The 27,204-nt window shown below is 42.7% G+C and overlaps 1 protein-coding gene across 1 annotated transcript; it reads left to right on the plus strand.

Moving 5' to 3' along the window:
* The first annotated feature begins 2,350 nt into the window (after positions 1–2,350).
* Positions 2,351–26,620, plus strand: NT5E (5'-nucleotidase ecto). Its single transcript, XM_075747650.1, has 9 exons — positions 2,351–3,092; positions 7,660–7,882; positions 13,445–13,633; positions 15,731–15,928; positions 17,415–17,566; positions 20,936–21,044; positions 21,798–21,947; positions 23,411–23,611; positions 25,211–26,620. The coding sequence occupies exons 1-9, from the start codon at positions 2,760–2,762 to the stop codon at positions 25,366–25,368; spliced, it is 1,713 nt and encodes a 570-aa protein (XP_075603765.1). The 5' UTR covers positions 2,351–2,759; the 3' UTR covers positions 25,369–26,620.
* The last annotated feature ends 584 nt before the right edge of the window (positions 26,621–27,204 follow it).

Genomic DNA, 27,204 nt, shown 5'->3' on the forward strand with positions numbered 1-27,204 from the left:
ATTCTTAATTAATATCCAGGAAGCTGCTTCCCAGGGTAAAGGCACTGTTGTCAAAGAGCCCTTCCCACAGCAAGAGTATGTCTGTTTATGTGTCTGATCACCTCGTAAACGAATGTTGCATGAGATGAGATCTTCCCAGAATCAGAATGAGAAGCTTGATAAGGGGCATGTTGTGATCAGCGAAGGCCAGCAGGCACAAGAGGCAGGGTGGTCGCCCCGCCAAGTATTCCATTGTCAACCGCTGATAACGTGAGGTGCAGTGTCTTTTCAGGACAGCCAGGCTGTCTCTGATACACTCTCCCAGACCAGACTAAAGCGTGCCTGTTCCAGGCATGAATTGCTCTGTGGAGTTTGGGGTAGGGCTGTGCTGTACAAGCCAAAGACAATATTGTGTATGCAAGTACATCCTGCTTCCTTTGGGTTTTTGCTGTGTCTCTGTGTTTGCACAGAGCTGGAGTGGGCAGAACCAGCATCTGTTTAGAAATGGTATGGCTGGGGACAGTGATTGATGAGGAAAGAAGACACGGCCAAATAGATGCCAATGAGATAAGTGGTGTTTGGTGCACACAGGCATGCAAGTTTGGCCATGCAGAAGCAGAGCGACTAGCCAGAGTTGTGTCTGTTTCTGACACAGCTGACTTCCTAGCAGGTTTTGGGCCACTTGGTAATGCTGGTGTTCCTATTTGTCTAGCAGGTTCAGAGCAGGGCTACTGGATCAGGATGAAGTGGGTGTAACTGAACTCAGGACTGGTGTTTACTTTCTACATGTGACAAGCTGTTCAAACTCAAAGTCAGTGGAGATCTAGTCAGTACAGGAATGTGCTCTAAAGAACAATCCAGCAGACTCGCCATGGCACGTGACACTCAATTTCCCGAAAAGAGACATGCAGACATCCAAGAGAGACACATGAGGCTGCCAGATATGACACAGGACCTACACAAGATCCTCCTTTCAGGAGGAAAACCTGGAGACCGCCAAAGAGCACCAGCACTTTTGTTTAAGTGATGAATCCCAGCTGGTCTGTTTACTTTAGGGTGACCAGATCACTCCCTAAAGGCCAGTGACTGTCCCGACAAAATTTCCATTGGCCACAGTGGAAACTTACACAAACTAGAGCACATGTAGGCACCTACTTGTGGACACCTAAATGTGTCTTGGCTTTGAACCAAATTCCAGCCAGGCTGTCAGTACGGGGGGGGGGGGGGGGGGGGGGGCGGGGGGGGGGGGGGGTGGCACATAGCCGAAGGTGATGTGAAAAGGAGGAGAGGAAGCACAACTCCAGTTTTTACTAGCGGAGTTCATGCCATTAGGGATTCCCCTGGGATGTGGCAGGCAGTGCACAGCGCAGTCGTCCAAGAGAAGATACCACATAGCTGTTTTAAGTCACGTATGGGAGCATGGGGACAGTGGAGTATAGCCATCATGGAAGAAAATACAGGTTCTTTCACTTTCCAGCCATCTGAGGAAACAAACTGACCAAATGAGTTCAGATTCCATCCTACAGACTTTGGGTACCCAGGAAACCGGGGCATGACCTCAGCCAGTGGAAAGGAGACAGCAACTCATACAGCCTCTCTAATGCTGTAAGAAACCATCACTTCTGTACACAGTGGGGTCACTTCTGTACACAGTGGGGAAGCTTCTGTTTTTAAGAAAAAAATCAATGAGTCAGGCACGGCTTACAATGTGTGGTTGTCCAACAGTTGCAAGAAAGTACACGGATGTTACAGCACTTCAAAAGCTAACTTTGAAACAATTTCTTTCTCCAGATAATTTCATCATTTAATAGTGGTAGAAGATGTGGACCCATACTGTGGATGCACAACTTAAAGGAGCAGGTGGGGCCACCAGTGTGATTTACCAAAGTGGCGATGACCCCACGCGGTACCCCAAAAGAACTGTTTATTTAAGGCATTGGCAGATTTTCCCCTCAGCGTGCGTATGCCAAACCACCACTAAAAGCTTAGCATTCAACCACGGAAGGAAAATCTTGAATGCAATTCATGAATCTACACTAAAAACAGTAGAGCTATAATTAAATCAACACTTAAAGAAGTGTAACTCTTTTTAGGGCTGAAATACCACTTTATTTTAAGCATCGTTGGAGAAAGAGAAGTTGAGTGGAACCCTTAAACATTTTCATGTGAAGGTTTGGAAACTCCTTTCAGCATACTAAACATTCACCAAGGCTTCCTGTAAGCATTGGACTTTGTCCTTTCGCTGCTGGCTGAATTTTCATCTCGTTTGACCTCCAGCAGCCGGCTGACAGCCCGTCTCCAACCCGGCAGCAGCTGTGCTGTGGTGAAGAACATCGGTGGGGAGGACGGGACAGCGGGGGCTGGGATGTACGCGGGCGCAGGACAGCGCCTGGGGCTTAGAGAGCCCTGAGAACCTGCGGGCAGCGGTGTCGGCCGTCCGGCGAACCGAGGCGCGGCGGGGGAAGAGCCCGGGCGGCCGCCCCAAGCCCTTGCACACGCCCAGCAGACGCGGAGCACCTGCGGCTTCGGCGCCCGACGGGCAGCGACTGCCCTTCCCGCGGACAGGTCACAGCCGCTGCGCGGCAGCAGCGCGGGAGCGCAGCGCAGCCCAGAGGCTCCGCGGGGGAGGCGCGCAGCCTGCGCGGGTTCCCCTGCGGTGCGCCCGCTCCCCGCCCCGCCGCGGCGCTCTCTGTCCCTCCCTCCTTCCCTCCCCGCAGCCACCTCTCCTCCTGGCCGCCGCTTCCGAGCGGTCCCGCGGAGCGGCGCGGAGCCTCCGCGGCATGGCGGGGCGGGCGGGCGCGCTGTGGCTGTGCGCGGCGGCGGTGCTGGGCGCGGCGGCGGAGCTGCGGCTGACCCTGCTGCACACCAACGACGTGCACGGGCGAGTGGAAGCGCAGGGCGCAGGGACGCGGAGCTGCGCGGACGCGGAGGGCGCGGCGGGCTGCTTCGGCGGCGTGGCGCGGCGGGCGGCGCGGGTGGCAGCGGAGCGGGCTGCGCACCGCAACGTGCTGCTGCTGGACGCCGGGGACCAGTACCAGGGCACAGTGTGGTTCTCCCGCTTCAAGGGCCAGGAGGCGGTCCACTTCATGAACCTCCTGCGCTACGATGCCATGGTAAAGCGGGACGGGGGGGGGGGCGGCGAGCCGCGCGGTGGGGGGGCTTCCCCCACCTTTAGGTGCTGGGTCTATTCCTCCCTTTCCTCCCCCGCTGCCGTTTTTTGCATTGCCGCCTCCTTGAGGACGTAGTGTTGCATCAGAGAAGTGTAGGTCACGCTAAAATCGTGGTCAAAGGCGTCCGGGAAGTAAACAAGAAGCGATGTGCTAGGTGATGGGCACCCGGCCGAATGAAGTCGTCAACTGGCAGCCCCACGGGCAGCCAGAAACCGGGAGCTGATGCCAAGGCTACACAGAGGAAAAGACAGTGATGCAGTGGGAGAGCTCCCCTTGGGAGAGGCAGGGGCTGGGGGCAGACGTGGGGTTGGACGGGCTTGTTGGAGAGGGGACAGCAGAGACGCGGAAGCAAGCCCAGCAAAAACCATGTGAGGAGCCTGGCCCTGTGATGGAGAGGTTAGCCCTGGCTGAGGCTTGCAGCCTGCCCTGCCAGTTTTTGGTCCTTCAGGAAGGGACAGATGGCACATGTTGGCAGTGCTGTTTCAAGGGGTGAGGATTTTAGTTTTCATCAAGGGGCTGTGTGCGAGTGGCCCAGGGACCGTAGCAGCACATCTCTGAGGGCACTCTCTGAGATAGTGCCAGTCCCACACCTTTGCTCTGTCTCTTTTGGTCGTCTGAGTGCTGAGAGGAAGGTAGAAAAATTTGAGACTGAGATTGGGGGTGTCATTCCATGTCATTAAATCTTTTGTCTCAGGGCAATAGCCTATTGGTAATTAAAAAGAATTATCATGGCTTATTTTGCTTGTGTATAACCCTGGAAAGGAGGAAAGAGGTCAAATTTATGTTTGAGAGTGACTGTGTATTTATTTCATCCCAACTGACATCTTGAGGGGAAAATCTTCAGTGCATATCACATCCTCTGTCTTCATCTTTTTTTGCTTTCTCTGGAAAGGACTGCACTTTCCTTTCCCAGGTAAAAATGGCTTCACTCGTTTCTTCCCTCTGCCTCAGAACAGCTATGGAAGAGAAAGGGATGCCCCAGTGCGCTCTCCTAGGCTAAACACACATTATACCAGACAACAGGTCTGTGAAGGATGATGCTCCCTGTTTGCGTGGCCTAACGGTTTCCCAATCATAAAACTAACATTAGCAGGATTTTCCTTCCTGGTGGTGAAAGGGAGCAGTGTGCGCATTCAGGACTTGTCCCCACTGAGAGCAAGGGAGCACTTTGGGGTTCTACAGTGCAGAATTGGCTCGAGGTGTTTTTTCCTATCTTTGTTCCCAAAGCTTGCTGCTGGCTGTCATTTCTTAGCCTTCTGTTTGCTGGTTTGACTGGTTCATGAGCAGGCTGGGAGCTTGTACAGTTCCTGATCACATTACAAGAAAAAATTCCTTCAGGCAAAATCAGCACTGTTGAACTAGTGCTCAGTTTTAGAAACGCATTATGTAGGAAGCATCTGCAGGCTGATTAGGAGATCCCCTGAACTTTTTCGTTTGAATAAGATTTTAAAAAAATTTCCACACCATACTGGATATCCAGCGGCTTGTACTGGATGCTAATGCCATAGGTGAAGTAGTCAACCAGTTGCTCTCTGTGGAGGTGCTGCGTGTTGTAATTTGAATACTGTCAGCAGATAGAAGGGGACAGGATAGACTGAGAAGCTACAGAGACTTCAGCACCTTTCTCTGCTGCCAAAGAGCCTGAGAACAGAGTTGCTGAGTGTTGAGCAGTGCTGCAGCATCCTTTTTGATTCTTCTATCCATGGACCATGGGGACCATGCGGTGGGGATGGTGGCCGGGGTGGGGGGACACAGGGAGCAAGGTAAGAGCCACACTGCAGACAGGTGAGCTAGTGTTTCTTTAAGTAAAATTTGGGAAGTCACATCCCTAAGAGAAGGGGTGGGGATTACTGAAATGGTTAGAAGTGAGATACAGGAGAAGGATTACAAACAGGGTGAAGGAGGGAAGATGAGTCACGGAAGTTACAGGGTGGGGGCAGGCGCCATAGGAAGATTTACAGCGGCCTGGCAGCCTTAGAGGTTTGTTCCATGATTGGGACAAATTTCCTTTTTGAAGTTTCCCTTTTCTCATTCATGCCTGTTATCACCTCAAGCCTATTTTCTCCTGTTTAGCTAGGTACTGCCTTCCAAATTTTCTTGGCACTAGCCTTGCTTTTTTGGTGTAATTAACACCAAAGTCCGAATTAAGTACCGCAAAGGCAGTAATTGGAGGGGTAATAGAAGTCTTGTAGTTTTACTTTTAAATTGCATCCTTCTGTTAATTTGTATCATGATTTTGAAATATTTTTAGCCTGGTTTGTTGTGAAAAGGAGGATTATACGATCACATGCTGAGTGCCCGAATATTTCTCTTTATTCCCCCTTGTGACTTACACTTATGTTGGCCAACAGATTCAGATTTGGTGAAGGGATATTGCACAGGTACAGAGTCCTAGAAACTCTGGGTGTAAGGGTAGTTAGGTGGAGTACAGGAACCCAAAACGGTCTACACCTTCCTCCCCAGAGGAGGAGCTGCATCAAAAATAAAACTGTATTATTAACATTTCTCATGAACAAGAGACTTTATAACCACCCACACCATGGGAAAAGTTTTGATCAAAGCTTATATCCTAATGGACATAAAATAATCCAAATACAAGATACAAAGCCAAGAGAAACAAGGTTTCATAGATGCTTGGTTGGGTGGGGTGGTTTTTTTTTCACAACAAGTTAATGGCAGTTACATCCAATTCAAATTCTTATTTCATCTGCAACCTTTTTTGGGGGAGTTAATTGCATGTTTAGGAGGAACAGAAGGCATGTGCATCATCCAAAAGGAAATAGTTTGTTTCCATTCTGAGATGCTTTACCAGTCCATGGACATCTTTTCAGAACATCAGTTAGCATCAAAATGAGTTTTCTTAGAGTGTTATTCTTTTTCTTCTTATTATTATTATTATTATTTACAGCAAATTAGATTGCAGTCAGAATATACTTAGAAATGGAATATAGTTGGAGTGCACTGTGGCTTAAAGATAGTTCTCGGTTCTTTTGGAAAAGTGCTGCAGCAGCATGCAAACAATTTGTCTCCTTCCCTGGGCTGTGAGTAGTGTTTTCACTAGCATCAGTGGGAGCAGTTGGTTGCCAACGCAAGTTACTGCCGATACCCTGTTTTTTCCACAGGACCTTTGAGTACCTGCCTGTGGGGATCAGAGGAGTCAGGAGTCTTTGTCTCCCCTGAAAGAAAGACAGTGCCAATCGTTTGATCGAAATACTGAGCTTCCATGCTTGTAGTGGCTTCAAGGTCCTGCTTGAGTTGGAACGTGATTGGGGTTAATATAATTTGTTTGGGGAATAAAAGTCGGAACAAACACACAGGGGATGTTTATCTAAGTAGAGCAGAGAGGTTTTTAAGTCTTTTTAGGTGATGAATGCGACGTTCCCCACTTAATCTTGAGGATGAAATTATGACCGCACTTTTGTCTGGAAGAGTCTGCCCATGGGCTTTAGCACCCTTTTCATGCTCTGCTCCAGTTGCCACCTGAAAACTTGTACCACATTAGCATGTACCAAGTTACGCTATTACCACATTCCTAGAGATATATCTTCTCCTTCACTAATACCTACATGCCACAAGGTTCTTGCACGTATTGCGCTTCTGCAAAGTTGCCGCCTGTGGATGTTTTGCTGGCTGTCACCAAACTTGCAGGCACAGGCATGTGGCAACTTAGGCTGAGCGTGAAAAAGGGATAGGTGGGAGAAAGTTCCATGGTCTTTTAAGGTAAGTCTATTTTTGTCTGCTTAACCAACCTAGAACAACGAAACAGTCTCATCTTGTTAGTATTACCTTGCTAACAAATAAACTGGACTGCTTGTTTTGTGTGATAGTCGTAGCCCTTCACAGTGTTCTGCGCACACATGCGTGTGTGTGCACACACCTACTATGGATTGTCCATGGAGCTTCTCCCTAGTTGATAGACATGAGAGCTTCCACTAGGTAATGATATTGGTGATGGTTAGAAAATGATATTTTCTTGTTACATGTTAAAGCACACAAGAATTCTTACTAAATGTGAATTAAATATGCTTTAAAAACTTTGGTCCAAGCACAAGCTCTTAAAATGCATGTTTTATTTAAAGATCACAAATATTGTCATTGACATTTAACATTTTCTTCAGTATTTTTTAAACAATGTATTTTCCATACACAAAATACATGTTGTCCTTTGTGGTTATTATTAATCCTCTTTCTTGCAGTTACAGGATGAAAAAAACCAGTGGGTTTTAATCTGGTATGTGATTACAAACACTTGTCTAGATGGGTTTCAGATTTCAACTTTCACATCTGTATTGATATAAGAGAGTCTGAAAAGCAAAAACCTAAATCTAAAAAAAACCCCAAACATTTCTGTGTTCGTGAGAAACAGAAATGTGCTGTTTTGGACAAAATAGGATTTTCTTCCCTAGAACGTAGACTTTGTTTTCTCAAACATACCTTGTATATAATTTGTGAGAGTGTTTAAACTGAATATTGGAGACAAGGTCTTATATTTTCTTCTTGCTTTTCACAGGCTTTGGGGAACCATGAGTTTGATGAAGGTGTGAGTGGGTTATTGGATCCTTTTCTTAAAAATGCTAATTTTACAATTCTGAGCGCGAACATTAAGGGGAAAACCCCATTAGCGAATGAAATGATGAAATATGTTCATCCTTTTAAAATAGTACATTTTGACTCAGAATCAGTAGGAATTGTTGGTTACACTACAAAGGAAACTTCTTTTCTTTCACAGCCAGGTATGTTTTCTTTAGTATATAAGTTTATATCCTTTGTTACTGTTTTATTACTTGCCCACTTGTTTGAATCCAAAGATGAATGTTTTCAGCTGAGAAGTGAGAAGATTGTTGTTTTATCAGTATTTTATCACTTGTATTATTCAACTTTGCCTGATTTTTACACTGGAGAAGGTTTGTTAATATTAAAAGCCATTTTCATATAGACCTGAATTATTTAGCATCACTGAATTATCTAAAAATATAAGGTCAGTGAGGTTGCAGGAGAGTTGGGAGGGGGCTTTGAGGTTTTTATTGTCTTTTTTTTTTTTTTAAATTTGTATTCTTTTCTGTGTTGTTTTTTCTTTATCCATTTAAACAAATGTTAAAATATGAATACAGCTTGTCTTTAGAGTGAAATGTGTTCAAACCAAGATATTTCTCTGTGTGTTGAAATTTTGCCCTTGGATGCCACCACGCTTAAGCCCTAGTAAAAGCAAGGAGAGCTTCATGTGTGTTTTTGAAGCAAACGTTGCCCAAGATGTTTTTAGCCTCTCAAATATTTCCAGAAATTAGACTACAGAAGGAACACCCATTCAGCTTTTACCACAATTGCTTCATTCATGAGTAAAATTAGAATTGATGAGGAAAAAGACTTTGCAATTTCTGACTATTTTTTCCAACCTTTAAGGGGTTTGGGTTTGTTGAGGGTTTGTTGGGGTTTTTTAGTAAAATAAAATAATCTACTGGAATGCGAAACACATTTAAATCAGCTGTCGGAGATCTGAGTCACTGCCTGCTCAAAGCTCATCCCCCCTCTGACAAAAACAGACTTTCTTCCCTGTTTTTTGCAGTATGAATGCCCTAAGCACTGGTTTAAAACATTTTCCACGTTGAAAAAGGACTTCATATTATTACTTCTCTTTCCATTGCTTAGTAATAAAGAAGTAATGCATAGCTTTCTTGAGAAAAGGAATATTCAATACTTCGAGGAAGTTTTAGAATATAAAACTGTTCCTTCTGTGGTTTTTAATTCTTATGATGTATGTTTAAGCTATCCACAGGAAGTGGATGTCTGAGGTCAGAATAGACTTCTGTATCTCACTCCTATTTTACAGCGATGTGTTTTTGGAGTCCTTTCTTTTTTTTCCCCAAACGAAAAAGAAAATTGATCTGTATTTTGCGTAGTCAATAGGATTTCAACCATGCTTGAGGGCATGAGGGTAGATATCATCTGACATCACACTAAGTTTGAAAAATGGACAGCCAGCCAATATTGTTCTTAATTAATTAATTAATAGAACAGATCTCAACTTTTCTTCCACACAACTGTGTTATTGCTGTGAATTCATTGAATTAACCTTCTTGCAAATAATTATTCTAGAGGAAAATCCAGATGGTGTTGGAATGATTCTCTGAAGTATCCAGACATATTGAATTCCTCAGTATGCTGAGACATTATAACAGAGACCACAACTAGGAAAAAATGGTGTTAAAAGGAAGGCTTGTTAGTGCCACAGATGGAGCTGAAGCAGCCCTAAGCTCAGTATATCCCACAGTGTAATTGAGAAACAAGCAGGGCAAATCCTAACAGCAGCATTTATAGTGATCAGAGTTTTCATAATTTTCCGCTTTGCCTTCTCAGTGTGTGGAGGAACATTTGGAAGCTTTGAAAATGTGAGTTCAGGATATGTTAGTATAACTCAGTGACTATATATGACCCGTGACCTAGCAATCCTTCAGACTGGTAACATCATGGCAGAGGTGGGTCGGTGGCAAAATAATTATCGACCTAATTCCTTAATTCAATGAATAAGATACGTTGTGAATTTTAAATTCAGCACCTTACTTATCTCTACACACTTCTTTCAGATGATTCAGTTTTCTCAGACTCTGCAGCAATTGCTTTGGCATGCTGTACACTCTTAGGGCGTTCTCAAGGCAAATAGGGAGCTTGAAAATGCTGAAACATGTGAATTCCTACATGACTGCTTTCCGTGGAAATCTTTTGTGAGTGTGATTTCTTCTATTGTTAAATCTCAATAACTTCCACACAACTATCAAATTACAACTTGTACTTTTCATAGTCTGCTTAAAACAGCTGTCAACATACTTGGACAGAGTATGAAGTCCTTAAATCTCAATGTTTCCATTGTGAAGGAACAATTAATCTCTGCTGAAGGTACTGTTAATGTTACTGTGTGGAAACCATAGGGATGGGGAACTCTTAGCACAGTTTATAGATTACAGCAAATTGGCAGTTTTTCTAACCTTCTCAGTATTGCTGTATACAGCTCTCTCAGCTGAATGCCCAGCAAGTTTTTCCTTCCTGCAAGAGTTATTCATAACTTGGCACATAGACCGAGTTGTCTGTATATTTGCTTTGCACTGATAATCCCAAGACCATCTTTCTAGTATTTGATGGTACCAGCTCAACTTGCTTTAGTTCTGCAACCATGTTGTAAACCCCACAAAATAGCTAATGTCTTTATCTGTCCTGAGAGATGCTACATACACATTTGGCGCTGTGAAATAATGAACCTCACTGTGTCCGCTGTGTTTTCGTAGAACGTGGAAACCCCAAACTGCTTACTCTGTAACCCTACGGGCAGCAAAATACTTACTAAAATTATCAACTTGGCAAAGTTTTCTAAAATGGAATTTTAAATTCCATTTATTCCACTTTATTCTCGCTAGCTTGCATAATATTTTTAAAATACAGCCAATTCTTTTTCATTGTTCATTTGTAGCACAGCTTGGATGTTTCATCTGAAACTCTACCCCAACTAAAAAGAGAAGAGAATGTCACATCAGTTTAATGCCTTGAAGGAAAAGTGAAATACTGACACGAGCAATAACTAGCTCTTAAATAAGCACTTGATTTCAATTCAGATTGTTTTGAAAAATGCACAGTTGAGTGCTAAGCAGTATATTGCTTTTTGCCTGGTTTCTTAGAGGGATGAGCCCTTGTGAATTGAGCCCGTGTGATTGCTCTTGCAGTCACCCGCTGCATAACTTTTGAACCGGCTGGCCCATTTCAGCTCAATTAGATGAGGCGCTGAGCTGACTAGGGTACGAAGCTGTGTGAAATGCCACGGCCAGGTTGTGGAGAGGGGGTGCAAGAAGCCCCTGCAGCCCCCAGGCAGGAGTCCCTTTCTGAGGTGGGCAGCAGGCAGTGGCTGGGCGCGTGGGTTGGCAGCAGTGGCTGCCTGTGCCCTGCCGTAATAGTCCTGGGAGAGAGCTGGACTTACTGGTGTGGGATAGGTCTCATTTTTTCCCCTCATTATAAAAGTAGGTTTGTTTTTTTTAATATGGGTTGAAGATTAATAATAATATGTCTTCAGTGTATGGTGCATTTTAGGCTGCAGTGGCGTAGAGGGGCAACAGAGCTGGTGCAGATGGGGAGAGCGTGGTTATCATGGGCCACCTGGCTGCATGCCATGGGAGAAGTTAGCCTGCAGGCAACTGCATGCTCGCACAGCTAGTCAGTGGCTCGCTCTTGCTCTTCGTTTAGAGAGCTCAGCTCTCTTTGCAGAACTGGTCCCCACACCATGGTGTGCGTGGCCGTTGTAGGTGGTCCGTGGGTGGTGAGATGAGAAGGTGAAGGGCCTGCGCTCAAGGAGCATTTCTTCAACTTCCCCTTTGCCAGTAGCTCTGCATCAGGTCCAGCTTCTGTCAAGCACAAGGATGTACAAAGTGGGGCTGAAGCTGGTGGCTTCTTTCTGCCTGGAGAAGGAAGGCTAAGGGGGAACTAAGTCCAGTCTTCCACTATCTTAAGGGGGTTTATAGAGAAGACGAGGACAGACTCTTCCCAGAGGGGCACAGAGAAAGGACAAGAAACAATGGGCTCAAGTAGTACCACAGGAAATTATGGTGGGACATAAGGAAAAAATTTGTCACGGTAAGAGTGGTTAAGCCATGAAACAGGTTGCCCAGAGAGGCTGTGGAATTTCAGCTTGCTCAGACAAGACCCTGAGCATCCTCATCTGGCTTTGAGTGGGTTTTGGACTAGATGGCCCCGGAGGTCCCTTCCAACCTCAATTAACTTATGACTCTGATTCTAAGAAGAGGTCCACAGAAAGAAGATGTGGGGATGCACTGCACAATTCACTCAGCAATGTGCGGTACAGAGATTCCCTCTGGCAGTAAGAGAACTATTCAGTGGGTGTGGTGGTGAACCCATTTATGTAACCCTCTTTTATCTCTTCCATTGTAGCAGCTTCCTCTTCATTTCCTGAAATGTTTTGCACTGGATTGTGAATTCGTTTCACTCCTCCCTTTGTTATGAAATAACGTAAATCTTTTGGCTTTAAAGGCATATTTCAAAATGGTTTGATCAAAAAACTCTGCAGGAAGGAGAGGAATTAGGTAGAGGAAGAATGGGTAGAAATGTTACTCAGTTGTCTTCACCGGAAAGTTTAGGATTAGAGTTTGTTGACTCTGTTCTTAAACTCTATTCTTAAAACTTTGTCAAAGAAATTAGCCTCTTAGATAGGAAGTCCTCTTGCACAACCCAAAACACTGTGTCTAGCGCTCTTGTAACTGCCAGTTATGTTCATGTAATTTCAGTGGGCACAGAAACCTTGCAGAAAGATTGTGGGTTTCCCAACATTGTGGTCTGGAAAAGGTTTCTCCTTTCCAGACTTTCTGTTCTTTATGTTCTCATTTCAGGATGGTAGCTCAATTGTGAGCTGTGCTGTGTTTGTATTACTGAGAGCGGTTCACATTAGGTGAGATCATTTATGTAAAAAGGCAATTCAGAGTTTAGTGCAGGACTTTGACAAAGCTGCTGCTTAAAGCCTTAGAGGGGCAGGCTCAGGGGAAGAACAAGATGTGTGTGGAGTAAAAAGAGAGAGATTTAACTTGGGAGAAGATAGAAGATCTCAAAGAAATATAACTGGAAAGACAAAAAGCTTTATAGTACAATGCAAGTGTTTATACTCAAACACTTACTGACATATTTAGTTTCCCACAATTGGTGCCACTGCATTTTTTTATGGAGTTACAACTTGTTTAGTATAGGCAAGTACATACAGCTCAGTGCAGGAATGTTGTATTAGTCTAAGCACACAGGTGCTCCTGAGAGACCGGAGGACATCAAATCAGATCAGGAACTTGAACCAACTAAGGGCATTTGAAAGATACCAACATGACATGAAAGCTGGAGAGGGACTGTTTACAAGGGCATGTAGTGCCAGGACAAGGGGTAATGGCCTTAAAGCTGAAGGAGGGTCGATTTAGATTAGATGTTAGAAAGAAATTCTTTCCTGTGAGGGTGGTGAGGTACTGGAACAGGTTGCCCAGAGAGGTTGTGGATGCCCCATCCCTGGAAGTGTTCAAGGCCAGGTTGGACGAGGCTTTGGGCAACGTGGTCTAGTGGAGGGTGTCCCTGCCCATGGCAGGGGAGTTGGAACTAGATGATCTTTGAGGTCCCTTCCAACCCAAACCATTCTATGATGCTGTGATGATTCTATTCAAAGTTCTATTAATTATACAAAATACTATCTGATATCAACTATTTTTTTAAACTAGTAATTAAGGTACTTTGTAAATACATTCATGTTTGTCCTTTTTTTTTTTTTTAAGGGGATGATGTAATCTTTGAAGATGAAATTGAATCATTACAAGTACAAGTGAATAAACTTACTGCCATGGGAGTGAACAAAATCATTGCACTCGGACATTCTGGTTTTAGTGTGGACAAAAATATTGCCCAAAAAGTGAAAGGAGTGGATGTTGTAATTGGAGGACATACAAACACATTTCTCTATACAGGTATTTTACTTCTTTCTAAAATGTTGCTTCTAAAGCAAAACTGAAACTGTTTCTCTTTAAAGTTGGTGAACTTTCGCAAATATAGTTTACTGCTGGCTGTACTGGGCCAGATTGATAGCTGGTATCTGTCCATAACTGCCATGGAAGAAACTATTTAAATCAGTCTGTGAGCAAGAAGTGCCCTAACTCATTGAAAGATTCCTTAATGCTATGGATGTTCCAGGTGATCTATATAAAGCAGAACAGAGAAGCAAAGGTAGTAATACCGGTAAATTACTGCCAAACATTTTGTACTTGTTTCAAGCTCACACATATAAAGGAGCAAATAAGATGTTTACATTTAAACTTGTATGTGACTTAACCAAAAAAATCAATCATATAAGACTTCAGCAGTGATACTGATGATGATCTTCCCTAGATTCTGATTCTGTATTCATAGGCTTCCGTTAGGCCTGCCATTAAAGAAAAGCCTGTTCATCTCCTTTTTCCTGTTTCCTCTTTTTCAGTCCCTCTTTTAATCTCTGACTTTATTCTTCTTTCCCCTAGAGATAAACATCATTCCAGAGATAAACATTGTTGATCTGATTTCTTCCGCAGCAATGCTGCTTTAGGCGAAACCTGCCATCAGCAGCTTCCCCAGTGCTGCTGCCTTCCCTGTGCCAGTGTGTAAGGACACAAGTAAAAGAAAGGCTGGGTTTTCTTTTTTTTTAAAGCATCAAAGGTAGCTCATTAATTTTATGAGAAACTTCATTAAGTGGTTGAGATGATAGCAGGAACTCTCTGTAATTTTCAGCAAAATTTCCTTTGTGAGCCATCCCCAGGTGTAGGACCACATACCCTAGGAACTTAACCACATAAGGGTTTTACACTCTTCATTTCTTACTCATCTCCTTTCACTTTCTCATGCCTTTTTTGTCTCATCCGGGCTCTTACCTTTTACTATCCCACTTGTTAAAGAGAAACGATTGCATGCTACAGTTATACATTAAACAGTTCAGAATAGCTCTTGAGTTTGGCCTCAGGGAATAATTTATGATCACTAAGCTGGAGCCACAAAGCGTTTCCACACCTGCAAGTCAGAGTCTCCAAACACTTAGCGTAGGTGTGGAGCAGAGAAGTGGCCAAACTGGAAGAGATGACAGGACCATCCGTCCCCACCCGGCCTTGGTCTTTGCTGAAGGTGGGGTAGAAATACTGGCAGGAATAATGAAGGGGGGAGTGGTCCTACTCAGATAATATTGTCGAGGAGACAGAGAAGGCTGGCACCCTTGAGACAAGAGCTGTGCTGTGCAGTTTTCTTTGCTGCTTTCCTCCCCTGGGTGGTTTCTAAATCCTGTGGTAGCCTATGCCAATTGAGCTGAGATCTCCTTTCTCTATAAATGCCTTGCTTTAATCTATCTGTTTCCAAGTCCTACCTCTAATCACTCTTCAAATTTTGGAGGTTGATAAGAGTTTTAAATCCATAACCACCTAAGTCAAATGCTAATGAAGCTTGCTTTTGCAGAGGGTGTGCAGCCTGTCTGAAATTCTGGGAGGCTAAGTTTGGTATAGTAAAAAAAAAAAAAAAAAATCAGTTGATACTGTGCACAAATTCAGAGAACTGCTTGTGGGTATCCTGACTGCATATTATCAATAAAAATAATTCAGACTTTTTCATATCATGAAGTCCTATGTATGTTTTACTAACATTCTCATTTTCTATGTGATGCAGAATAATATAGTGTGAAAGCTTAAAAATAAATTTTTTAGCCAGAGGCTGGTATATGTGCATTACTGAGAGGTTTAGACTGCAATAATTGGAATGAAAAGTTCCTTTGTTGCTATTGTGACATGATGTCATGGAGGAGTGCGCTGTCCCAACTTAAAAAACACTGTGGCAGTTATTAGAGCTCGTGTCCTGAAAACAACATTGTCTCTTATGAAATAACATAACTGAATAATCAAATGTGTGCTGGTCGTCCACATACATTCATTGTTGTTTCTGCTTAATCTCCTATTTGTTTTTTGTAAGGCTGAGAAACATTTGAAATGTCATTCTAATAATTCCTTGAAGGTCACATGAGCTGAAGACCCCCTTTGCATGCTTATTTCGTGCAGGCACCCCACCCTCGACTGAAGAGCCAGCTGGCCCGTATCCATTCATGGTTGACTCAGATGATGGGAGGACGGTGCCAGTTGTACAAGCTTATGCTTACGGAAAATATCTTGGTTACTTAAATGTTACATTTGACAAGAAAGGAAATGTAGTCGCAGCAGTTGGAAACCCCATTCTGCTGGACAACAGTGTTCCTGAAGGTATGCGCACTAGACATTTGAATTTGCCTGCAGCACTCTACTACAATTCAAGTGTTATTACATTAAATACACAGTACAGTGTCGAAGAAGAATTCAGCTTTCTTCCTGAGCTTGCAGTTCTCTTCTATGTGGGGTTCAGGCTGTGAACAGGTACGGTTGTACCTGTTTGTCTCTATTGCTCTTTCTGAGCAGTGGCCTTTGAATATGCACAAATTCAGTGGGTTTGTCTATTTAAAATCACTGCAAGTCCTTTTGTAGGAACTCGGGTGACACACTACCTTACCATTTAGCAGAGCTCATTTTAGCTAGCCCCGTAGTTATGATTTAAAAGATTATGAGAACTAATTCACATCGTTTTGCCAGCGGCTGTGTTCTTCAGAACAGAGTTTAACGCAATGTAGGAAAGTGGAAACGTTCCAGAAAAAAATTGGAATACTGTGGCAACGTGCAAATATAATATACAAACCCCGTGACTTGTTTTCAGCGCTGACTGTGCTCAGTGTTTCAGCTCTGAAACATTTAAAGAACTGTGAGGAGCAGAGTCTCTCTGTTGCGTTCTGTTCGTTAACTCTGTCTGCGCTGTTACCTGCTTTTTGTCAGCTCTGTAATTACCTGGGGCTGATTCTCTAGTCTTTGTTTCTTGTCCAGTGTTTGCTGTATAAAGCTCTGAGCTTTTATCAGACTTTCTAGGTTCTACCAGAGTATTTATAAAATAAATCCTTTATCCTGCTCATAGATACTTTTATTTACTATGTTATTCTCAGTGATCTATTAATGTAATGAGATGATATGTAAAGAGACTTTACATTCTCTTTCTGATGTCAGTAAAAGTAAAAATTCAGATACATAAGTGCTCTTGTTTTATAAATTTTGCTGTTGCTGACAGTTATGTGGCAAATTGCTTAAAACTAATAGCTGATAGAAAACAGCTGTGACATCTGTCTATATACAAGTATCTTTGTATCTGCTTTTTTTCTGAAAGAATTAAATTTGCACCTGGCAGACACAGAGAATTAGTTTCTATAAAGGCTTTATTCCTTGACATTGATATTTGAGCTAATATTCCTTTTAAAACTATGTTAAAGGGGAGGAAGCTATAATTAGAAAAAATAATTAAAAGATATGATGTCAAATAAAGACTAAGCTCACTTCTTTATTAAAAATTCTCTCACCTGTCAAGGTAGGTGCTAGAAACCCCATTGGTCAGAGGTTAGAACAGGACTGGGCAAACATATTTTTAAGTGTTATAGAGGAGATAACCTTGCTGTGGCACAGGAATAGCTTGTTCACTTGATTGCCCTGTCCTGCCTGCTCCCTTTGTTTGAAGTGAGCGTAGATGTGGTGTTGCTTGAAGAGCCTTTAGGGAAAGTGTAACATTTTAGAATCATGAAGAGCAGGTTTTTATTCCTAAGCTTTGATTTCACTGAAGTGTCACTAATATGAGATACGTGTGATGCTTATTTTACACTTTTATACTACTTTATAGATGAGAACATTAAAGAAGAAGTGGAAAAATGGCGGAAAAACCTGGGGAATTATTCTAAAGAGATTGGAAAAACTAGTGTTTACCTGAACGGTACAAGCCAAGCATGCCGTTTCCAAGAATGTAACATGGGAAATTTGCTTTGTGATGCTGTGGTAAGACGTTGCTACCGCAGGTGGCAATCACATCTAAATGTTACTCCAGAGCTCTCAGATGAAACGCTCCCGGGCTCTGAGCTATCCACGCACGGGCTCTGTGCTGCTTCCCAACACCGTAACATCTAGCGCGTCCCTAGAAAGATCTGGCAGAAGGAAGGCCATCATGACTCTTGCTGTACAGAGTCAGGAGTGGTTTATTCTTTGCGTATATCCTCATATAGAGAACGGCTCGTTTGCAGCTGGCTCTGAGGCTGTGGTTTTAAGAGACACGGTGGTCTGATCCAAGAGCCCATTCCTCAAGCATGGGATGCCTCCCCTGCCCCCCTCCCACCCTGCTACCGGCCCCTTCTTCACAGCACATACCTTCTGCCCCGTCATCACTCACTGGGCTCTGCTGTCACCCTTTTTTAACGCACTAACTAGCCCAGAAAAAAAGAAAATTCTGCGTAGTTTTTTCCCGAGTTACTGATACGAATTATCCCCCTCAAGAGTCCAAAAGGTGCCAGCGGAAGCAAAGGAGGCGGAAAGGCCATACACAGAGCTGGGCGCAGAAGAGGTAAAAGCCCCCAGCACCCCAGCCCAAAGGGAGCCACCGGCCCCTGCTGCATCCTGACAGGTATCGCTGGGCTTTAACGGTCACGTAACACCAGAAGGTCTTTTTATAAGTCACTTCCAGTTTTTAAACTAACTGGTCTACTCTCCCACAGCAGCACCATTTCCTTTGGGTGCTCCAGGGAAAAACGTGCACTAACGTGACGCCAGAAAACGAGCACTGCCATAAACGTCCTGCAGCATTGCCACAAAGTCAGGAGCCAATTAATAATCTTGAGTTTTCATTGAGCTATTTCCCCAAAGGTATTCATCCAGGCCACATGATTGCTTTTATTGTAATCCTTAAAATAATACTTAGTACGTGGGCTAATTTCCAAATGAGATTAAGATTTGGGAATTCTGCATACAGTTCTACTAAAATTGTAGCACCTTGCTTTTTTCTTCCTGCTAAGCTTTTTTATAGTTTTATTTGAAAAATGTGATCAAATGCTTGGCATTTCTTAAGCTTAAAGAAAGTAATTTTGTAATCTTTCAGAAGTCTGTAGATTTTCTTGCTATACCTTTTGTCTCAGGAGGTCAAATTCTACTTCAGTTAAATTGATGTCACTAGACAACCATCTGCAGTCATCAGTAGATACATGGATTGCCCTTCACGGTCTTTGCATTATCTGTTCTACACTTGCTTTCCTGTCTGGTACCATGCATTCAGGGGTATGAAGGTAAAAACCAGACCTTTCTGTGCCATGGGCTTTAATATTTAGCCTTGTCCTGGGAAAGCCAGAGATTGAGAAATGTGAAAGACTGATTGAATGGTTGTACTGGGTTAAAACAGAGGTCCATGTAGTTCAGTGCTGCCGCTTCCAACAGCAGCCCAAAATCTCAGAAAAGAAAGGTTGACAGACCCAGAGGGCATTTTACAAAGGGCTTTAAAGAAACTCAAATGTGGAATGAGTGAAATTGCTAACGTTGGTGTGTGAGCTCGTTTTAAACTGCCTCTGTGCTCAGGACAGGAGAGCAGCAAGTGTAGCACCAAAATTTAAGAATACTTCTGTGGGGAACTGAGGAATTACAGATTTGTAATCCTGATATCTGCTCCAGGCAAATTAGTAAATTAGGGAGTGTAGTTCAGACTGAAATCGGCAAACAGAAAAAAAATCTATTCACTGACGAAGTATGAGTTAAGAACTTCTTAAGAATATCTCATGGCTGTGGCCATAGGGAATAACTAACGATCACTAAGATGGAGCCACAAATCATTTACACACCTGCAAGTCAGAGTCTCCAGACACTTAGCGTAGGGGTGGAGCAGAGAAGTGGCCAAACTGGAAGAGACAGCAGGCCTATTCATCCCAACATCTTGTCTCCAAGAGTGATTGTGGGGGGCGGTGAGGGAAGAGCATACACCTGGACAAGCCTGTACTCAGATCTGTCCCCATCTCCCAACAACTTGCAGCTCAGGGACTTCCCAAGTCAGAAGTGGTGTCTTGGTATTTACTGGCTCCTGCTGGAACTTCTCTTCCCTGAACTTGCCCCATCTCCCCTTCAAGCTTCACAACAGCCAGTGGCAGGGCGTTCCACCGCTGACCTGCACATCCTGCAGAGACCTTGCTCTTTTGCCTGTGAGCAGCCCGCTGCCCACTGGCTGGATGCCTGCTGGAGGCCAAGGAGTAACCCTTGCCCTGGAACACTTGGTCCCTATCCACCCTCTTCACGCCACTCATGATTTGATAGGCTTCTCAAATATTTCCCTTCCGTTGTCTGTTTACCAGGTCAGACAGTCCTAGCTTGCGTCATTGTTCTACATTCAGAAACTGTTCTGTGTCTTTGACCATCGTTGTCACGCCTCTCTGAAGCTTTCTTAGTTTTTTATCATTCTTGAAATGAGAAAACAGACTGATTCCTACCCAGCCTCCACATGCCCCTCTTGTTCTTACAGGCTTCTGTCATGTCCTTCCTGTATTTCTGTCTTTGTGAGACTGAAGACTCATAACCATAGTCGTTCCTGTACGGAAACCAGTCCATCCCTTCCATTATCCTTGTTTCTTTTCTCAGCCTTTTCCTGTTCTACTCAGTTATTTCTGAAGATTAACACTGTAGGCTTATCATCCTTATGCAACTGAGTAAATGCCTGGTCTCCATTTTCTTTACTACTTAGGATGTCTCAAGCAAATATTATCTTGTCCTTGCAACTTGGTTTTGTCAGAGTTTTGCTACTGTTGGAGACACGATGCTGAACAGAGTAGACTTTTGGGACTCGTCTAATATGCCTGTTTCCTGTTCCTCCGCTCTTCTACATACTTCTGGTTTGCCAAGACCATTCCAAATATTAAAAATCAATTTCAGAGAAGCTGAAAAATCTTAATTCCCTAAAACGTACAGCAAAGGCTAGATTAATTTATACATTCCCCTACGTGTTTTAAATGTACAGTTATATTAAAGGTCCTCTTTACTTCCCCATTCTCCAAATATGCTCAAATCATTTGTCTTTATCACAGTGGTTGGAATCATCCTTGCTTTGTTCAGCTGGCCTGCCCTGGTCATGTCGTATACATACAGACTATGGGAGAGTTTGAGTTCATTACGAAGAAAGGCAAATATTTTAAAAAAGCAAAATACTTATTTAATGCGTTTTGCTGTGTGGGATGTTGGGGTTTTTTTTAATACTTCAGTATTTTACAGTAGGTTTAAAGGTAAAGTCAAAGAAGATGTAAACCCTTTCTGTCTCTTTTCATTCTCAGCTTGTATTGGGTGTAAATTTTCAGAGCCTAGATTAAGTGAAGATTAAAAATCTACTTAAACATTTTCTTTTGGTAGCTTTATGAGAATGTCGGACATCCGGATAAAAAGTCATGGAACCATGTTTCAATGTGCATCCTGAATGGAGGTGGGATACGGTCAGCCATTGATGAACAGAGCACTAATGGTATGTAAAATTACAAACTGAATGACAGCTTTATCAAGTAGGAAGAATCAAGCAATGAGGCACGCCTGAGCACAGTGTTAGGTACGGGCTTGTTTCAATGGGATTTGCAGAGTGTTTGGAAGCGATTTCAAACTTTCTGAAATGTTATCCATCATTAGAGCCCAGCTGCACGCAGGAGGATGTGAACGGACGTTACTAGCGTTGTTTGTACACAGTGCTTTTTGTCATTTTCCTCTCTCCTTGCTGCCATGGAACAAAGAGAGAGGGTGGATAGTCTTCACCTCCTACTGTAGAGGGTCATACGGTATAGTTGCTGGGAGTCTTCTGTTGTCGGCTGTAAAATAAGTGAATTCTGGGTTTTTCTGAACTGGAAACACACATTTTTTTCAGTTTAGCTAAATCTTTTTGTAGGACGACATGAGTAAATCTTAAGCAATTGGGAAAATTGCCTGACTTCTTAGTAAGAGTATCTGGTTTTCTTCATCTTAGGTTGGTGGTTTGCAATCTCTTTTAATAGAGTTATTCAAATAGCTATACATGCAGTTATGTCAAACTTTATTGGTCTTGATACATGCTGGATGATAAAGATGCAGGTTCTTTGATTTGGATGTGATCCTCACCTCCACTGGCCCTCATTTTCTTAAATTGTATTTGCCACGTTCCTTGTCAAAAATGTACTGTTAAATGATCCTAAAATAATATTGTAAACTAAAAAAAAAAAAAAAAAAAGTAAACAAAGTCTCATTCCCCCAGGTAGCATCACTGTGGAAGATTTGCTGTCTGTTTTGCCATTTGGTGGTCGTTTTGATTTGGTAAGGGTAAAAGGCTCCACTCTGAAAGAAGCTTTTGAGCACAGCGTGCACAGATACGGAAGTGGAAGCGGAGAGCTGCTGCAGGTTGGAGGTAGGTGCCTGTGCATCACTCATGCCAGCTAACTAACACCATTTATCCTGCGTATGTTTAATTGAACCACTGCAGCACACAGATCATCACTGTTCCCATCAGCAGAGACGGGATTCCCAGTTGGTTCAATAACTCATAGTGGCAGCAGTTTAACACTTCAATTAACTATAGGAAGATATAACTGAGTATAGTTGTAATGCAGTAATAGCTACAACAAACTCTGGGTTTCAGTTCTTCACTGGCAGCCTACCTGAAACCCCAGACTGGATGTCTCTGCCAGTTATTCCCAAATTTCAGTTTATCAAAATCATGTTGTGCCATCATCTAATGATTGCTGGCAGTTTTAAAGTTTTAAAGTGGGCTATGGAATTGCTCCAGTGAATTTCTAAATATTTTAGGGATGAACAGTTAATCTTAAAAACATACACATTTCTTGAATTGCAGCTCCCCATATATTTATCCAGATGTGCACTAGGCCACAGTCACGTTTATTCCTGGTCTTTCTGTGATGCAGTGCGGATGTTATTGTTTATTTAGCAGAAAAGCTAAACTTCAAGGGCAGGGGCTGAGGGATTCCCCCCCCCTCCATGCCTCTCCCCTCACGTGGCCTGGTGATGGGGAGCACTTCCCCGCCATGCGGTCTAGAAGCCCCACACGCCAAGGACACGGCCCACGTCTCGCACACGAGGCAAGTGCTTTCACAAGTTACTGCGTTCTTGGGTACCACTAAGGTAAAGCACCAGCAGCCCCTCCGCTTGCTGCCTTCTCACAGAAAAAGAAGATAACTAGTAGCCCTGGAAAGGGTTCAGGACAGAAGATCCAGAGCAGGAAGAGTGCCAGGGTTGGAAGAGCCTCTGTGCTTTAGACAAGCTTCAGTAGCTTCCTGATCAGCAAATTCGTGGCAATGGCGTTCTGGGGACATAACTCTCCCCAGGCTTTGACTGAGGAAAGCTCACAACTAGAAACGTTACTTGTACAGTGAGTAGAAACCACAACGTTCAGCCCTGGCCTGGCTTTGGTTTTTTCGAGACAGTACTTATTATCCATAATTGGTGCTAAGTTAGGGTGGCTGGCTGGTTCTAAAAGAAGTCATTTCGGCCAACAAGACGGCGGAATGAGAAAGCGTATGACTGCAGAAATAAGGAAAGGTATTTTTATCTCACAGTATCCTAAGCCCATGACTAGTCATTTCCTTCTGTGGAATAGTGATGAGAACAGATACCACATACGTTAAGTGAGGTGGGACAGTACTTCAGCAACTCTCTAATCTCCAGAATTTTTTCAGATAAAAGCTGATTATTGTGCAAAGAAAACATGGTATTAACTGGGATCAGAACAATATAACCTCTTAATCACATAAGCTAACGTAAAAAATCTTTTGAAAATGGCAGAACACGCTGCTTCTAACCCTCTGTGTTCAGTAGGCATGGCAGAAAGTGCCCTTCAAACATGTATTTTCGTAGGCATCCACGTGGTCTATGATCTCTCCAGAGCCCCAGGAAGCAGAGTTGTTAGCTTAGAAGTGCTTTGCACAGCCTGCCGAGTCCCAGCCTACGTCCCGCTCCAGATGGATGAAATATACAATGTGACTCTTCCGTCCTATATGTTATTTGGAGGAGATGGCTATCATATGCTGAAAGACAAAAATCTGGGATACAGTAAAGGTAAGGATGGGCTCCAACAGGGTGGCAGACAAACAATTCCTAAAAGTGAAAAGATCTTTTTGTAGTACAAGTCTCAGACTTCTTGCTTTTACTCTGGATTAGTAGTTTTGGTTGTAGCCAATAAAAGTTTCAAACAGCCTCATCAATTCAGCACTGCTTAGAGAGCAGTTCTGAGATCATGGGAAACCAGGAATAAAAAAGGCAAAAAGGCCACTATAGAGTACGTAATTACCTGTAGTGCCTTGCAGTTGTACTTACTAAACAATGCATCAAAGAGAAAGGTGCTATTTTCTTTAGACCTCAAACATCCGCTGTATACAAGTATTTGCAAACACAGAACTGTCACCACTACTCCTAAAGGACACGCAGCTCAGGTGAGCAACACAAGGTGAGGGGAAAGATGCCGACCTGCTCTGGGGGAGCCAGCCTGCCCCTCCGAAAGCAGCGGGACTCGCACGAGTTCTGCAGGCAGCGGCACGCCGACAGACCCCACGCTACAGAGGTAGAAAGGGAGCGGTTTATCATTCTGTCTTAAGGTCCTCTAAAGCAGCATGCAAACTGTTAGAAATTCAGCATTCATACCATTGACATGTATGTCTTTGAGGGCAAAGGGGAACTTTTGAAAAGTTTTTGAGATTAAAATTAGATCTGAAAACACAAAAAGGATGTAGTGCTGTATTAAAAAAAAAAAAAAAAAAGTATCTCCTAGGAGCAAATCTACATCTTGCAGAACTTTAATTTTGTGTGTTCTGCTTTGGGATGGTAAAAGCACGCTTTTACCAAAAAAAATTGTCCTTTTGGACCTTCGTTACAGACTATTTTTATGGTTCTACAGGGTGTTTCAATTTAAAATTGATTCTCACAAGTGGGATTGATGGTTTTAATCAAATTCAGCATACAGCTTGTAAATCAAGGGCATAGAGAAAAATCATTAGGAATAATGAAAGGGAACAACTTGAAAAGTTCTAGTAGTCCAGTACAGCAGAGGAAAAAAACCTATAATTACTTGTAAGATGGAGGTGTTGCACTTGAGAATTGTAAGAGCTCAGCTTAGAAGGGGCTCGTATGACATGGTCAGCTGCGCTGACTCAAGAGGCTCTTGCACTGTAGAAAATGTACATTGTATTTTGTACGCGCACAGCAACACAAAGACTAAAAATTCTTCCTAAAAAAAGTAAAGTTAAATTTGAAAAGGTTTAAGCGATGCTTTGCCAGATCTATAGCGATCTACCCCTGACAGGTGGGAGGCTTATCTCAACCTACCTAAATCTGACTGAAAGTTACCATTGTAACAGAAAGATCCAAACAAAAAGCCAAACGATGCACAGAAAACTTTTTGTTTTCCCAGTAAAATATGAGTTGCTACCAAAAATTCAGGCTACAAAGCACCATAGATGTTATACCTGTGCACAAGAAACAGCACTCCACCAGCCAATGCTGCCTTGACGGCAGGCTATAATTCAGAATGACAAACCATAGTAGAGTTCACTTTTAAACTTGAGCTAAAACTGCAGATTTAGGCAGGTTCTTAAATTTTGGTTGAGAGCCTGGCTGCCGCAGAGAACACTCTTATCTTTTTTTGTTTGTTTGTTTGTTCAGGTGAACCTGATATTGAGGTTGTTTCCCGTTACCTCCAGAAAATGAAGAGAGTTTACCCAGCAGTTGAAGGTCGAATCAAGTTTTCTTCTGGAAGTCTTATTGAAGGAAGTCTTACCTTGATTTCTGTATTGTTCACTATAACAATCTTGCATACTTGATTTTTGCTCACTATGTTTTCGTTTAGAGGAAGGCAGGAGGAGAGATGGTGCTGACAAAGGGAAGAGAGAACGGTTCTCTTTCTTTACACCTTAAGATGAATGAGCACTTGGGTTTCTGCACGTCAACAGTAAGCAGCACAAGCAATTGTCTTTAATCTGGTAGAGTCATCAAAGCACGCAGTGCAGAATTTGTGACTTAGTTTGAAGCAGCAGATACAAACCAACTCACATAACCCACAATTCAATTTAATGTTTCAAGAAGCAAAGTATCAGTGAATACTAATGCTCCGTCATAAAACAAGCGCTGACTGAAATGGGGTATTTTTAACTTGCCAAATTCTTTTAGCTGCTTTAGATAGTAAGTTGATTAAGAATCTAATTCCAGTAATGTAAACAAGCTTCTAGAAATGGAGTTATTTTAGGTGTATATACCTTTCTTTGATCTCCACTCAGGGTTAAAGCTTTGAATCTAATAATTCAACTTTGCTTCCAGTCCTGTTTATCATACCTACACCAATGCCTGAACAAGCTGGATTAAACTCTGTGTCATTAAAAGCATGAGGTCCATTTACATGCAATTAAATTTTTTTTTTCCACTTTACCTTAGAAGATGCAGCATCTCAATTTTTTAGTTTTCCATTAACAAAAGATGCAATGAAAGCTTGATTTCCTTTTGATCAATTTTAACAAAATGAGTACATATATTTCACTATTTCATATGACCGGTTTGGGGACTGTATCTGGAGTGAGAACACAATCTATGATTTTGATTCATATAAATATGCTCAATTTTACACCTTTTTCCAAAGACCAAAGCACAGGACTCTTGACCGTTACTCCGCAGTAACATTCAGGGGGAACACTGGGTGCTCGCATTGACTCCTGCAGCACTGTGGCAACCTTCAGAAGTTGCCCAGTAACGGGGCTTTTTGCAGCATAACCTGGCTTTAGCAGAATTGTGATCATAACTCAAAAGATTGTCTTCTCTATGGGAACGCTGTATTTAAAAATATTTTTAAAATACGCAGTTGTAAGAGGCTAGAGTATAAAACCAGAAATCGAATTAAATGCCAAGTGTAAATTTCTGACACTTTATCAAGAAGTGATTGTTTATAAATGAGTGTAAATGATGATTATTTCTCTAAGATCATTCACATTTGGAATTTTGACATCAACATGTTTCCATGTTGTTTCTTGCTGTGTTAAATTGATTCTCAGTGTTTTGAATAAACCTGCTTTGTTCCTCTGGAAAGCGCACCACACTGTTTTCAGACCCAAGCTACTTGCCTCTCAAATTCACTGCACCTGCAGATTTCAAGAAGGTGCATGAAGATACACATTCAGTATGCTTAAATTTCAAGACCTCATTTGCTTCCACATAAAATTCAAGGGTTGGGCATGAAAAGATCTGGATCACACAGGTGCATTAGGTAAGTTGTGTCAGAACAGGGAGACAAAGAACAACTGACCTTGACACACTGGTAGTTATAACCTGGCATTGACGATTTGTGAACACCAGTCCCTAAAGTAACTAATTTACAGAATGAGCTTCCCCAAATCAACATAAAACCAGTAACAGAGAGTGCACTTACGGACCCGCACACCAATTTTTAAAGAGTTATAACAATTCCTTTGGCATACCCAGAGAAATAACACCTTTTTGTATACCTTTTCCTTCTGTTTGTCAAAGTCATAGATAAATAATGCAAATTGTGCTGACAAAGAACACGAATACTGCGTTAGATTGGTTGGTTTGTAAAAAAAAGGAGAAAACTGGTGTTGTCAGAAAAGAAAAATTGAGGAATTCCTATTAAAATATGTCTGTTTTGTTCTGAG

Source organism: Balearica regulorum, chromosome 3, assembly GCF_011004875.1.
Source record: "Balearica regulorum gibbericeps isolate bBalReg1 chromosome 3, bBalReg1.pri, whole genome shotgun sequence".
NCBI lineage: Eukaryota > Metazoa > Chordata > Aves > Gruiformes > Gruidae > Balearica > Balearica regulorum.

Excerpts from the sequence above, each read along its gene's own strand:
- NT5E (XM_075747650.1), top strand. The coding sequence starts at position 2,760 with ATGGCGGGGCGGGCGGGCGCGCTGTGGCTGTGCGCGGCGGCGGTGCTG. Across the intron at positions 15,929-17,414 it reads GGACAACAGTGTTCCTGAAG|ATGAGAACATTAAAGAAGAA; the intron begins GTATGCGCACTA and ends ACTACTTTATAG. Across the intron at positions 21,948-23,410 it reads AGAGCTGCTGCAGGTTGGAG|GCATCCACGTGGTCTATGAT; the intron begins GTAGGTGCCTGT and ends GTATTTTCGTAG.